Source organism: Rhincodon typus, chromosome 7, assembly GCF_021869965.1.
Source record: "Rhincodon typus isolate 14 chromosome 7, sRhiTyp1.1, whole genome shotgun sequence".
Classification (NCBI taxonomy): Eukaryota; Metazoa; Chordata; class Chondrichthyes; order Orectolobiformes; family Rhincodontidae; genus Rhincodon; species Rhincodon typus.
Genome location: NC_063338.1, coordinates 65,665,860 through 65,681,715, shown reverse-complemented (window position 1 = coordinate 65,681,715; position 15,856 = coordinate 65,665,860). Strand labels below are relative to the sequence as shown.

At 37.6% G+C, this 15,856-nt stretch overlaps 1 protein-coding gene across 1 annotated transcript in view; it reads right to left on the bottom strand.

Moving 5' to 3' along the window:
• Window positions 1-261: 261 nt before the first annotated feature.
• The window catches only part of LOC109918754 (solute carrier family 35 member F5), a gene marked incomplete at its 5' end in the record, with an annotated part of 70,512 nt that continues 54,917 nt past the window's right edge, over window positions 262-15,856 (bottom strand). The window contains 3 exons of the mRNA XM_048599235.1: window positions 262-1,679; window positions 3,447-3,538; window positions 13,964-14,118. Coding sequence (XP_048455192.1) covers window positions 3,454-3,538; window positions 13,964-14,118 — 240 coding nt within the window. The remainder of the gene's footprint in view (window positions 1,680-3,446; window positions 3,539-13,963; window positions 14,119-15,856) is intronic.

Sequence of the window (15,856 nt, the reverse complement as noted above, 5' to 3'; positions counted from 1 at the left end):
AAATCTCTATTAGGTCACCTCTTCATTTTCTCTGTTCTTAGGAGAAGAGCGTTTTTTTCTCAGCACCTTAGAAAGCCTTCTTTGCACCTTTACAAAGGCCTTTAAAATGTTCCTAATATATGTTGTCAAAATTATCCACAATGCTCAAGCTATGACTTAAACAGTGATTTACAATGTACCACTTCTAACAAAGTTAAACCACTGCTTGTGTCTCTTTACTAATAAAATATGTACAGAAAACATAGATATTCACAAATTGAAAACATTTCACAACAAATATTTATATTACACTGGAATTTGCACCGAACTAACTCGTACAATGCACTAGTTTTGCCAACATACAAATGCAAACACCTTACCAGAAGAATTATACAAGGTATTTTTGGATTGAATGATGACTGGGGATTAAGTTCAATCCATAATTCTTTGCTAATTGCTAGGTGGTTGCAGTCACTAAACTTTTGATCAATAAAATAGTATTTTATCCACAATGAACTAAAACCATATTTTTGCAAACCTATTCTACTTTGTATACGAATTAGCACTGAAACATTTGGTTGAAATACAGTATATCACTGATTGTTCTTTTTAAAAGAAACAACAAAACCTGAACTTTGAATCATTAAGTACAACACTCAACCATGAGTGAAGGGCTGTTCATTATTTAAAGACAAAACTTCAGCACATCAGTAAATTTACATGATCTGATTAAAAAAAGGGACTACTTACTTGACTGTACTGAGTTCCTGAGAATCAAAGACAAATGGTGTACATAACAGTAGAAACACCATAATATGAACACGTACAGAAATATATTTGACTAGTACAAGAATGCAGAAACTGCAGCTTCTCACAAACAATAAAATTGTAGTTCCTGTTCCTGCTTTAAAACCACCAACTCATGGAATTCAACATATATGAAAAAAATCTTACTTATTCTAATTCATCTTAAATGGATGTTTTTGTGGAGATCAGAGATAGATTAATTTTGAAACATACAGTATTAAGAATACTGAAGTCTGCATCAGTCTTTTCAGAAAATATGGATTATGTAGTGTATCCACTGTTTAACCAGGCAATTCAAAATACCTTAGTAATATTGTCCTTTGAACTGTGTTTCAAAGTTGTAAATTCCCTTTGCTTCTGTGAACATTAATTTGATATTTCCTTTTGGATAGCTTAATAGGATGTACACACAATACTAAAATTGGATTGGTTCTATATCAAAGTCATTTTCTATTTTCCCCGTAGATGAGTCAATACAGCATTACTGATTTCATTTGTTGTACTTTAGATTTGTAGCTCTTCAGTATCAATGTTGGCTAGTATTTTCCAAAAATCTACAGATAGAATTATGATCCAAAAACAGTTTATCCTCACATTCACAGAATAGTGTTCTATTTTCAAGTTGAATTGAAAGTTTGATACATTCAGTAAGGCAGATAGGTTGTGTTGAAAGCTGAGTTTTCCACAACAATCTCTAGTGATAGACAAGTAATTCTGCATTTTTTTTGTAATCCACAGATGTTCCCAACATGTAGCATTTTTGAATGAATGCGGTGTCTTAAGAGAATTGAAATTTCATGGATGGGACTTTTGAACAGGCACTGAAAGAATACGGATTCATCAGAACTTCAGGAGATTGAGTGAAAAAAATACTCGGTGGATTTATCTTCGGTCTAGGGACAAAAACAAGAAAAAGAAACAAATTGAATTTCTTTACCCTTGAAAGAGAGATACAGGTAATCAAACTAACTTATATTCATATTTCACATATCAATAAATTTCTTAGGACTTTGTGCAACTTTAAATAGAATGCAATTAATAAAAATAAAGATCAACTCAAAAAAATACATAGAGCCTTTAGATTTTTTGTAACTTTTTATGTGCATTATCAGCTTGTATGAAACAAAGGCCAACAGAACCTCCTGGAAATGAAATGAAAAAAAAAAACAAAACAAACATCAATACATTGAAAGTTAGGATGGGTTCGTTTCCCATTTACAAGATAAGTAGGGCATTTTTTGAGAGTAATCTCAGTTTCCCAATGCTGTGTTTAGAACAGTCAGAAAACATGTTGCATTGTCATCCCAGTAATATGATAGCACTTTAAAGATTTTACTGGGTAACCAACATTGTGTACAGCATGACCAAGATTTAAAAGGATAGAAGAGAAAAAGGAGACCATGAATCAGGAAGTACTAATAAGATAACGCCAATGGTTAACACATTGAAGACAATAGTTGAAGGAAAAGTGAAACAGTTCCAGTTCTCAAGTTCTAAGATAGAAGTTAGACTTGAAAATACCTTAAAATTTTAACAATGAACATACTGAAAAAAAAACATGCAGGCAGACAGAAATTAAATTTTACAATAAAAAGAATAACTGATCATACTACAGTCAACAAGGGAAATTAGGAGATAAAATACAATTATGTGCAAGGGGACTAAAATGGAATGAGGAATTGTCCACAAGATTTCAAACCTTTCATTTTGCTATACCCAAGACAGAGAATTACTAAAAACCCTCGCCAGATATGGAAGTAATAGGGATTGACAGAAAATCTAAACTTACTATAAGGAAAATAAAGAGACGTAGGCAGGTGGATGCTACAGAGATAGGAGGAGGATAGGCCATAGAATGACACACAAGCAATGTTTTAAATGTGCAAGTGTTTAAAATTTAAAGAAAGGCATTGTATGAATATGTCATATATATGAAATAAATATATAACACAGGATGCAATGTGGGATGCTAGCTTGGAGATCAGTGGAATGCTTGGCAAAGGTAATAAAGTCATGGATGAGAGTTTCAGCCTAGATGAGCTGAGGGAGGGCTGTGCTTTAAGTAGTATGAAAAAAGTGCCAAGTAGAATTAATCATTTGAAAGACTTTTACTGCTGTATTAAAAGCCATGGAGGAAATCAAGAGAAGTGGGGGCTGTATTGAGAACATTTGATCTGAGGAAAGTTGACAAATATGGTCTGGAATCATCAGCAAATGAGTAGCTAGGTGAACTAATATGATTTACAACGTATATAAATATACTAATATTATCATGCATTTCTTTAATGATTGAAATATTCCCAAATAAGATGGGGCAGAATTACAGCCATCTTAAAAATATGAAAGTGACATGCTGATCAAGGTTTAAAGCTGGTAGCTGCCCAAAGATCATCAGAAAAGGGCACAACTCACAGCAGCCTTAGGCATCTTCAAATCGTTCTTGTCATTTTAAAATGCACAGATATGTAAAAAAGACAAAATTCAAAAGCAGCAACATGGAGATTTTCCTTCTGAAGGTGGATGAGGCTAATCTGCCCAAGGTAACTAAGCTTTACATATCTTTCATGGATATACAGGCATGGAATGGATTTTCATATATTCAGGTAGTTAGCAATCTGCAAATGGTAAATATGTTAATATACAACAGTATAATCTTATACCTGTGCTTCATGAACAACAACTGGTTCCTTCCTCCTGAGAAACACCATGCATTGGAATGAGGCTTTCACACTGCTCACTGTCGTCTGAAGTTCTGAAAAGAGATTATACTCATTTATTGATTAGTTGATTACTCTTTGTGCAATAGAATCTGAGAAAGATTCGAAATGCTATTTGTTAAAAAGGAACACCAAAGCTAATGTCAAGTTACAATATTTGCTAGTCGTGGCAACAAAACAGTCAAGAAATAACGAAAAGTGTTTGCTTCTCGGCGTGCAACTAAGGAAAAGAAAATTTAAACCTTACCGTAGTTTAACAAGTTGTTAAATACATTTTCATATATTTCCATAGATTTAGGTTATGATGGTGATAGAACATTTGTGTACAAGGATAACCCCAGAAGTCTTGTAAATTGAAATTACTTCAAGTAAAATTACATGTTAACAAATTGCAAACAAGCCTAACATGCTAAAAAAAACAATATTTATTGGTATCACTTGGTATCCCATTTTAGTCCTTAGACTGAATAATTAGAGGCACGTGTTGTGCCATCATGAGGCTTTGCTTCTGGTGGCATCATAAAGAGGCAACTTGTTTAAAATTTTAGTGTGCCTGTTTTGATGTGGCTTCAAGTCAGTATTTCTAATGCATAAAATAGAGCAGTGTAGGGTGACTAGGTAAACAGCTGTCTTTCCCTGTGACTTTTAGGAATGCTCAGTCATTCCTTCTAATTCTTTCTTTTGAAAGTGTCAGCTTTTGCTGGGGTATTTTGCCACATGTATTGTCTGCTCCCTAACATTTTTTTTCATACCTGGGGCTGGTTAGTGAACAACTTGACCATGGTGGACATCACAACTACTATTGCCTATATGTGCATACTGTTATAAATAACTCTTTTTATATTCATTCACAGATTGCTGGCTAGGCCAGAATTTACTGCTCTATCCTAATTTGTGATTGAGAAAATGGTGATGAGCTGCCTTCTTTAACTGCTGCAAGCAAGGTCAAAGGAGATTTGGTGAGTTGTTGCAATGCACTTTGTAAATGGTACAAAACTATGTTGACAATGTAGGGATTGAATATTGAAAGTGTGCGATAATGCACCAATCAAGCAAACTCGTGGCTGGTATCAAACTTCTTGAGTGTTGTTGGAGCTGCATCATCCAGGCAAGTAGGGAGTATTCACACTCCCAATTCATGCCTAGGAAATGGTGTACAGATTTTGATCTGCTCTTGTAACCATAGAATTTATGAGTTTGCTCCAATTCTGGTCAATGGTAATCTCCAGGATGCCGGTAGTCGGAGATTCAGCAATGATAATACCATTGAATGTCAAGAAGTGAAGGTTGGATGCTCTCTCATTACCTGGCACATCTGGCTCAAAATTATGTGCCACATTCAGCTCAAGTCTGAATGATGTCTAAGTCTTGCTGCACTTGGACACAGACTGCTTCAGTAGCCGAGGAATTATGAATAGTTATAGAGTCATACAGCATGGAAACAGAGCCTTTGGTCCAGCCAGTCCATGACGACCATGTTTCCGAACTAAACAAATCCAACCTGCCTGCGTTTGACTCATATCCCTCCAAACCTTTCCAATTCATGTACTTATTCAAATATCTTTTAAACATTGTAACAGTACCTGCATCCATCTCGGGCAATTCATTCCACACACTAACTACTCTCTGCATATAAAAATTGCTCATGTCCTTTTTAAATCTTTCTCCTTAAAAATATGACATCTTGTTTTGAACTCATCCACCTTAGAGAAAAGACCTTTGCTACTCACCTTATCTATGCTCCTCATGATTTTACAAACCTCCTATGCTCCAGTGAAAAAAGTCCCAGCCTATCCAGCCTATTTTTATAATTCAAATCCTCCATCGCCAGCAAATCTTTTCCAAACCCTGTCCAGTTCATGAAATCCTTCCTATAACAGGGTAACCAGAAATGCACACACTAGTCCAGAAGAGGCATCACCAACGTCCTGTACAACCTCAACATGATGTCTCAATTCCTATACTCAAGGTCTGAGCAATGAAGGCAAGTGTGCTAAATGCCTTCTTAAGCACCCTGTCTACTTGTAATGCAAATTTCAAAGAATTATGTACCTGAATCTCTAGGTCTCTCTGGTGCTGAACATTGTGCAATCATCAGATAAAGTCCACACTTCTGACCTTACAATGGAGGGAAAAAGCTCATTGATGATACAGCTGAAGATGGCTGGGCTGAGCTCATGGCCCTGAGGAACTCCTGCAGGGATGTCCTTTGACTGATATGATTAGCTTGCAATAACCACAACCATATTTCTTTGTGCTGGTATGACTCCAACCAGCAGAGAATTTGTCCCTAAATTTCCACCAACTCCAGTTTTGCATAGGCTTCTTAATGCCACGTGGTCAAATGCTGCCTTGATAAAGGACAGTCACTCTCACCTCTTGAGTTCAACTCTTTTGACTATTATTGAAACAAAGTTGTAATAAGGTCCAGAGCTGTGTGAACGTAAACCTAGATCAGTGAGCAGTTTATTGTTGAATAGGTGCCATTTGAAAGCCGATGACTGTCGATGACCCCATTCATCACTTTGCTAATGATTGAGAATAGACTGATGGGGCTGCAATTAGCTTTTCTGCAGGTGATTTCTTTGCCTGGTGTCATGACACCTCATGACATCTGAACTTAATGTTGAGGACTCCAAGAAAATAAAAACTACTGTTCTCCCAACTGTATGTTACCGCTGGTGGGTCTGTGGTGTCTGGACAGCACATCCCAGGGACGATGATGACACACTCTCATGTAGTATGAACTACAATTCTGCGAGCATGGCTATTGTCCGGACTTTGCTCAACTAGTCTATGGTGCAGCATTCCCAAATTTGACAAAAAAAAAAAAACCCCAGATGTTGGCAAGGAGGACTTTGCAAGGTTGAAAGGTCTGTATGTCAGGCAGATGAAGTCAGCAGTGGGATGGCCTATGACAAACTTCCTTCCCTGTTGTCAATTTAGGCCCCTAAAGGGGGCATTTAATGCCTACTTTAGGACCTCATCCCATTGTTATTAGTATTATTCCAATGGCAGACAGGTGACTTGCTATTTGGCAAGCACGACAAGGAAACCTGTGCCAGTTATTTGCAGGTTCTCCTTGCAGGATGTGGGTTATTCATTCAAAGGCATTTGCTGAGGAACAAGGATGCCAAAAGCCACCCAGTTGCTCTTGCTGCTGAGCCTTCCTTGTGACAATTCCTCAGCCATTATTCACCTCTAACCTGGGATTCATTAACCGTCCTGCATTTTATACAAGTGTCATACTGACAGAGGTTATCACCTCCTTAAAACAAAACACCTTTCAATAAATGAGTTCTTACCACTGGGGTTAGGCCCTCTGCTAGTCTATCAAGTGCCTGAATAGAACAGGATATGACGGATTTTCCTGAAAAGAGGCTTCCAGATCTCTTGGAGGCTCACAAGCCAGCAGCTGAGATCCTGATCAGGTCTGAGATACTGCCTCTAGTGTCAGTACTAATTAGGAATAAAATCTGGGATGCTCAGATTTTCACTTGGCTTCATAGTAAACTATTGGGGCAACTGTAAAAATGTAGCTTTCCTTTACTGATTCTTTAATTTTAATTTCAAATTTCAAATGCACATCAATGTACTTTGAAAAACTTACAGGGATCAACACTTCCAGCACAGTTTATTTTTAAATTTTACAGAAGTCAATTTAAATCGATGAATAAATTCAAGAGCATGCTGAAAATAGACCAACTAGATTTACAGCAACGGTGACAAACCCTCTGGTTGACATGGGAATACATCCTCCTTCTTGATTAACAAAATTAATAAAGGAGATATGCAATTACATCTTGGAAGAGAAAAATGCAAATTACAAATCTAGGTCAAGTGTTTAATCACATCACTTAACCTTACGGTTAACCTCCCTTTTGGCAAGCAACAAATAACATTCCATTAAACAACACTCTGGAGTTTAATAAACGTGCTGCCCATTATGTTAGTTGGACAAGTAAAGTTATTCACTCTGCTATCTAGAGACACAGGACTTTGCACAGATTTTGTCATCTCACAGTTATTCTAGATGGATGATTCATTCAGGATGAATGATTCAATATGCTTTTCATCATCTGCTTAAGCGTGCACAAGATTGCAACTCTTGGTGGATTGCAATTAAAGGAAGATTTTTGCAGTTAATGTGTGCCAATCAGCTAAACCCTAACAATACCTGTACCACAAGCTTCTCCATTTAAGCAAAGGCAGAACAGGGAGGTCACATGCATGGCTTGAACAGTGGTGTAAAAAGAGAGGGGTTTAGATTTTTAGGACATTGGTATCATTTTTGGGCAAGGAGAAAGCTGTTCAGAGGAGATTAGTTCCTTTTCTGCTCAGGTGAAGCCAATCTCCTGGATGAGAAAATAAATAATGTAATGGGGTGGATTTAAACTTGTAAGGCACGGGTGGGTTGTCAAATGGACCTGGTTTTGGAGGGCAAAAAAGAAAAGATGGTGAATGGAGAAAAGGGAAGGAGGGAAGGATTCAGTGTTGACAGTCAACAAAGAAATAATCGCCTTCAACGGGCAAGAAAGAAATAAAGGTAGGGTTAAATTGTAAGTATGTAAATGCACGGAATGTAGAGAACAAAATTTCGACTAATTGGTATGCAAGACTGCTAAGAGTGAGATGAGGAGAAACTTCTTTACTCAGAGAGTTCTTAGGATTGGAAAGCATTGCCTGGGACAGTAATGGAAGCGAATTCTATTAGAGGTTTCAAAAGAGAACTGGATATATATTTGAAAGTCACCATGTTATACGGCTATGGAGATAGAACTGGAGAGTGGGACTAGCTGGTAACTCAGGAGGCTGTATAGACGTGATGGATTAAATGGCCTCCTTCTGTCCTGTAAAATTGTATGATTCCATGATTCTAAAAATGTGTTATGGTAGTGACATAAAACCATAAGGAACAGAAGTAAGTCAAATGGTTCCTTGAGCTTTCTCCACCATTCCAGAAGATCATGGATGATTAGATCATGGTCTCAGTTCTATTCTTCTGCCTTACCCCCATGATCCTGGACTGCCTCATAAATCAAAAACTGTTCCGTCTGGCTTTGAATATATTATGTAAGCCAGCCTCCAATGCTTTCCAGAGGGCAGGATTCTAAAGATCAACCACCCTTCTGAGAGAAGAAAATCCTCGATCACAGTCTGAAGTAGGAAACAGCTTTCTCCAAAACTATTCTCCCTTGTTCTAGATCACTCCCTGTCATGCGTCCTCTGAATCACATTTGTTTGAAAAGATCAACTGTTATTCTTCCAAATAGCAATGAATACAGCATAACCTTCTTAACCTTCACTCATAATACAGTCTCTTCATTTCAGGAATCAGTCGAATGAACTTGCTCCGAATTGCCTTGACGTAAATGTATCCTCAGTAAAACAGAACACCAAAACTGCACATTGGTGAGACCACATCTGGAATACAATGCCATATACAGTTGCACAAAGTAGGTCTACTTTTATACTCCATTGCCTTGCGATTTATGTGCTATGGCAGCCAGATCTGCATTCTGCAGTTACACAATATTCTACTTTTCTATCTTACCTTCCAAAATGGATAAGCTTCAATTGATTGCATACATTCCTTTTAATACCTTCTTAATAATGGATTCCAGAATTTTCCTAATGGCTGATGCAAGGTTAACTGTCCAATAGTCAGCAAACATCCTCACTTCTCAACTTATGATGGAGGGAAGGTTGTTGATGAAGCAACTGAAGATGGAGGAGCCTGGGCCTTACCCTGAAGAATTCCTGTAGAGATGTTCTGGAGCTGTGATGACTGGCCTTCAATAACCACAACCATCTTTCTTTGTTTCAGAGATAGTAGGAACTGCAGATGCTGGAGAATCTGAGATAACAAGGTGTAGAGCTGGATGAACACAGCAGGCGAAGCAGCATCAGAGGAGCAGGAAGGCTGACGTTCCGGGCCTAGACCCTTCTTCAGAGGGTTTAGGCCCGAAACGTCAGCCTTCCGCCGCCTCTGATGCTGCTTGGCCTGCTGTGTTCATCCAGCTCTACGCCTTGTTATCTCATCTTCCTTTGTGCCAGTATGACTCCAACAAGCTTTAGCCCACACTTGGAAATACTATGAACAGTTTTGGTCCCCTTATCTAAGGAAGGATACACTGGCATTTGGAGGTAGTCCAGAGAAGGTTCACTGGGCCAATCTTGGGTATGGAATAGAATAGAAGATCCTTTATTGTCACATGTACTCCAGTACAGAAGTACAGTAAAAAGTTTTTACAATGGCTGCCTCCAATGGCACCATCTTAGTTACAAGTACCTAGTTACAAATCTTGGATACAAACAGGAATAAAAGGAAAAGTAGTAGCATTACATATAGCGACTAAAAAATTAAATCGAAATAAGATGGTTATAACATAGTTAAAGGATTGACATTACAGTTCAGTAAACAGTTTCAAATAACAGCAGCTCAGCACGTGGTTTGACTGCCTGCTCCAGGCCCCAGTCCAACAACTGTCCTGCTCCACTCCAGCCTCCAGTCTGCTCCTCACTGGCACTAAGCTGCAACAGGGTATGGCGTGCTGCACAGGGACTCGCTTCCCATCACGCTGTTCAAGGTCTCATTGCCTTGTGTTGTGCTGGGGCTTGCTTCCCCTTGTGCTGCTCCAGATCTTGTATCCCTTGTGCTGCACCAGGTCTCGCTTGTATGGGGCGGCGGGGTGGGAACTTGCTTACGAGGAGAGGTTGAGTAGGCTGCTCCTGTGCTCACTGGAATTTAGAAGACTGAAAGACGACCTTACCTAAACATGTCTCTTAGGAGACTTGACAGGGTAGATGCAGGGAAGTTGTTTCCCCTAATGGGAGAGCCTAGAACATGATCATAGGAACAGGAATAGGCCGTTCAGCCCATCAAGCCTGTTCTGTCATTCAATAAAATCATTGCTGATCTGTGGCCTAACTCCATATGCCTGCCTTGGGCCCACATCACTTGATACCTTTGCTTAATAAAAAATTGTCTATCTCAAATTTAACAATTGAATTAGAAACAATCACTGTTTGAGAGTTCCAAATCTCCACTATACTCTACATTTGGAAGTCCTTTCTAACATCTCTCCTGAATGACCTAGCCCTAATTCTTAGACAATGCTCCCGTTCTAGAATCTTCAACCAGTGGAAATAGTTTATCTTTATCTACCCTGTCTTTCCCTGTAAATATCCTGAAGATCTTGATTAGATTACCCCTTAACCTTCTAAATTCTAGATAACTGAGGCTTAATTTGTCTAATCTCTCCTCATAACTGAGCCCCTGAAGTCCAAGTATCATCCTTATAAACCTGTGTTGACCTCCCTCCAGGGCCAAAACATTCTTCCGACAGTGAGGTACCCAAATTTGCTCACAATACTCAAAGCGAGGTCCAAGTAGAGTTTTGTATAACTGCAGCATAATGTCTGCATCTTTTATAATCTAGCCCTTTAAATAGGGAGGCCAGCATTCCATTAGCCTTCTTGACTATTTTCCGTACCTGTTTATGGCAGTTTAAAGAGCTATGCAAATCTCATTAGACATCTAATATATTTAACTCTGTGCCTTCTAAAAAACACTATCCATTTTTGGTCTGAAATGGATAACCTCATATTTACTTATATTAAAATCCATCTGCCACAGCTTTGCCCATTCATCTAATCTATCAATATCCTGTTGTATTTTTATGCTGTTGTCAACACGGTCTACAATGTTGCCCAACTTTGTGTCATCAGCAAATTTGGATATTTGACTTTTTTATGCCATTATTAATGAATTATTAATTATTAATTATTAATTATTAATGAATAAGTTATTAATGAATGTTGTGAATATTTAAGGCCTGAACATAGATCCCCTGTAGGACACCACTGATCATGTCCTGCCAATTTGAGTACTTGCCAGTTGTACAATTCTTTGTTTTCTGCCACTCAACCAATTTCCTATCTATGTCACTAATTTGCTCTCAATTCCATGGGTTTCCACCTTAGCTTACAGTTTCTTATGTGGAACTTTATCAAAAGCCTTCTGGAAGTCCATATTAACAATTTCCATCAACTTACCTTATCAACCACCTTTGTCACCTCTTCAAAACAAAAACACTGAGGTTTGTCAGGCATGACCTAGCCTTCATGAATCCATACTGACTCTCCTTGACTAACTAAAACTTTTTGGGGTTGTCTGCCATTTCCCCATGGTCACTGATAATATCCCCACTCTGAGCCTTCAGTGGGCCAATCGTACTCTTAACCAGCTACTTTCCCTTTATATAACCATAAAATCTCTTCTAATTATCTTTTATGTCCCTTGCAAGTTTCCTTTCATAATCCCTTTTAGCTGCTCTCAAGCTGTTTTGTGGTCCTTTATTGGTCTTTGTATTTGTCCCATTCTGTGGGATCTGTCCTGTTCTTTATATTTTTTATAAGCTCTTTCTTTTAATTTTAAGCCGTCCCTTACCTCCTTAAATGTCCATGGTTTATTTTTTGTGATGTGACGCTTTTCTTTCTCATGGGTAGAAACTTCTTCCAAATAGAATTTAAATATTTCTTTAAACACCATCCACAGTTCCTCGGTTGTTCTACTTATATGCAGCAATTCCCAGTTTCCTGTGAACAGTTTCTGCCTCATCCCATTAAAGTCTGCCTGATTTGAATCCAAAATTCGAGTATCAGATCTTGGCTTATTTCTTACAAATGCGATCATGTTATGACCACTATTTGACAAATTCTCACGAACAACTAGGTCACTAATTAAATCAGGTTCATTGCTGATTACTAGATCTAATATCACTTGTCCCCTTGTTGCATCCAAGGCATATCGTTGTAGGAAACTGTATTGGACACACTTTGGAAATTCACAACCTTTCTGGCAGATGCTAGTATGATTCTTCTGGTCTATGTTAAAATTAAAATCCCCCATTAATACTATTGTCTTTGCTACATAGTTGCCTAATTTCAGAGTAACCATTTAGGACAGAGCTGACTAGAAATTTATTCTCAGAAGGTAGTGAATTGTGGAATGCTTTACAACAGAGGGCTGGAGAGGCTGAGTCATTATGTATATTCAAGGTACATTGAAGTAATTTTAATAAGAAAGGGAATCAAGGCTTATGTGGGAGAAAAACAGGAAAGTGGAGGTGAGGATTTTCAGATCAGCCATGGTCTCATTAAATGAGCTCCATGGGATGAACATCTCCTAAGTTTTATGGCCTTGTGCTATTCCTGTACTTGATTCCTCCAGCGATTAAGGTTAACATGTCATTAGCCTTCTTAATTTCTTGATGTACCTACAGGTTATCTGACAGTGACTAATTGATAAGGACATCTTTTTGACATCTACAATTTTTAACCTCTTACCATTTTAGAAATACTCTGCATATTTATTCCTACTACCAAAGTGAGATGAGAACCTCACATTTTTCCACATATTTCATGCTTTTGCCCACTCACTAAGTCTCTCCAAATCCTCTTAAAGCCACTTTATATCATCTTCACAGAACACATTCACACATAGTTTTGTGTAAAGCCTTGATTCAAACATGGACAAAGAATAGCTGAATTCCAGAGAGGAGGTGAGAGTGACTGCCCTTAACATCAAAGTTGCATTTGACAAAATGCGGTCAAATATTATTCCAAGTAACTTGGAGCTTGAGGTGAAGAACTGACAGACATGTAACTTTTAAATAAAAACCAAAAGAGAAAAGTGAAAAGATGATATCGGTCAGTTATGGTTTATTCACTGCAAGTTCCCAGCTTATATTAACAACCAGATTAACCAGGTCTGCATCTCAAGGGGTTCTGATTATACAGGGTAGTGATAACAGGACTGGTTGATTCTGTGAATTAGACAATAATTGCTAATCCTCCAGGCACAGCTTCAAATATATTTCTTCTATCGATTGATGTACGGGTCCTAAAATGAGATGAGTTTGAGGAGGTTCAATACCAGTATCTACCGATCTGAGTGTTAACTATCAGCCTCATTATTATTTAACAGAAGTAGTGCAAGCCTCATAACTGTGTGCAGCACTACTGAATTTATAATAACATATATCTACAACACAGAAAAATACCCTTCGGACCATTACACGTGCTTTCTCTGTAGTCCTGTATCTTCATGCTTCAGTTATGTATTCAATGTACCTTTATAAAACTCCAATGCAGTCCAACATCACGCCAGCAAAGTCCTATCAACACTGAATGAAGAAATTTCTCTAAACCTTTCATTCTCCTTTTAGTAGCACAAAGTGAATTTCTTATACTTTCCTTATGTCCCAAAAAGTTTGTAAACGTCATTTTTAATTGCTAATATAAAGCATGTTTGTGGCCATTAACAGCTAAAACATGTATCAATGGAAAGAGCACTGCAACAGTATAACTCAGCACTTCTGACTTCACATTGCTCTAAGTAATCTCTAATCTTCAATCAGTACTTGCAGCGTACATAATATAAAAGAAGGCAGTACCTCTGAATGCGATGCTTCCTGCATATAAATGCAAATATCCGCCTAAGGCCGACCATTACTGGATCCCAGTTATTATAGTGACATAAAAGAGTTGCAATGAAGAAAGAGAGGAAGACTGGAACTGATCCTGCAAATAATAACCATGAAAACTCCACCTAAAAAAAAACATAGAATTTCTGAAACAACGTAATATTTTATTTAAATTTCATCGATGACATTTCAAAATCTTTCCAATTTATAAAATAACTTCTTCCTTGACCTCATTTAAGTTTTAAGTCAAACTTATTTAATGGATGTTGCCAAGATACATTTTACAGTATGATGGTATTTTATATAAAATATTATATAATATGGGATTATGTTGCTTTATTTCGGGATAAAAACAACCCTTGTATAACATTAAAATATTTGTCATTGACTCCAACAATTATTGAGTGTATCACCATTATGCTCAATGAAGGCCAGCAGAACTTTAAGGATTATATACATGGAGGTTATCATGTTTATAGCAAATGCGAGGGATTCTTAGGGAATAGATAGAGTCTATAGTATGAAAATAAACTATTTGGCTGAACTGATCTAAGCTTTTCTATCTGGCTCTAAAAGGAACCGTTCTGAGAAAGTGTCACTGGAACCGAAACGTTACTTCTGCTTTCTCTCCACAGTTGTTGCCAGACCCGCTGAGTTTTTTCCAGTGATTTCTGCTTTTGTTTCTGATATTCACCTTCTGCAGTTCCTCTTTTTCCCCAAAAAGGAACAAGCCAGGTAGTTCTCCTGTAAAGCAACAGTTGCGTTCTTGTGTGACCTCATGCTATAGAAAATCGCTATAACCGTACAGCAGAAAGTTCGTGCTACCCAAACAGCATCCACTATTCATCACTCGTGTTACAGCTAATTCACTTTAATGAAACACGTGTTATAGCAGAATTACTTGTATTGAGGAGAACCATAACGCATCATCATTTAGATTTGTGGGCAAAATAGTTCAGTTCTTACTCTGCTACAGAAGCTAGTTATTTGGTGACTATTTTGTAGACAAAGGTGGGATAACATAATTGTTGGATTTTCCCTTGAATTATGAATTTGCCCTGATGAGAGCATGATGAAAAGCTTTAACAAAATGTGTATTAGTTTTCAGCAATACTCAAGTTCTGTCCGACAAAACAATATTAAACTTGTTTTACATTGCAATCTGTAGACCTGTTAAAAGAATAATCAATTATCTTTCATTCAGAAGTAATGAAGCGGAAGGATATGGAAGCATTTGAAAAGAATAATGAGAATTTTAATATCCAGACCTTACCACATTTGCAACTAATGCAGGTCAGCAAGTACAGAGCTGATGAGTGAAAGTAATCTGGTGTAAGATAGGACATGGGTAGTCTCTTGGATAACCTCAAGTTTATAGTAGGTAGAATACAGAACATCAGCCTGGAATAGTCCAAGGTGGTGTCAGTGAATTGGAGAATTGCCAACATTGTATTCTTGTTGAAGAGTAGGTACAGCAACTAAAGGGCAATCAGCTCAAGGTTGATGGTGGCAAAACTGCTAGAAACAGTTATCCAGAACAGATTTCATAGTCACATTACGAAACATGGAAATGATTCAGAACAGTCAGCATGGATTGCTGAAATTGTTTTTAAAACAAAGTAATAGAGAAGGTTGATGAGGGCAAGACTGGTGACGTGGTATACATGGACTGCTAAAAAGTTGTTCAATATAGTGTCACACAACAAAATCATGAAGAAATTATAAGTTATGGTACACAAGGGACAACAGTATTGTGGAAACAAAATTGTTGAGATATAGGATACTGAGAGTAAAATTTAATGGTACTTCTGGGCTGAAAGAATGATCTTGATCTTGTTGTACAGGGGACTATTTCAAAGTTTA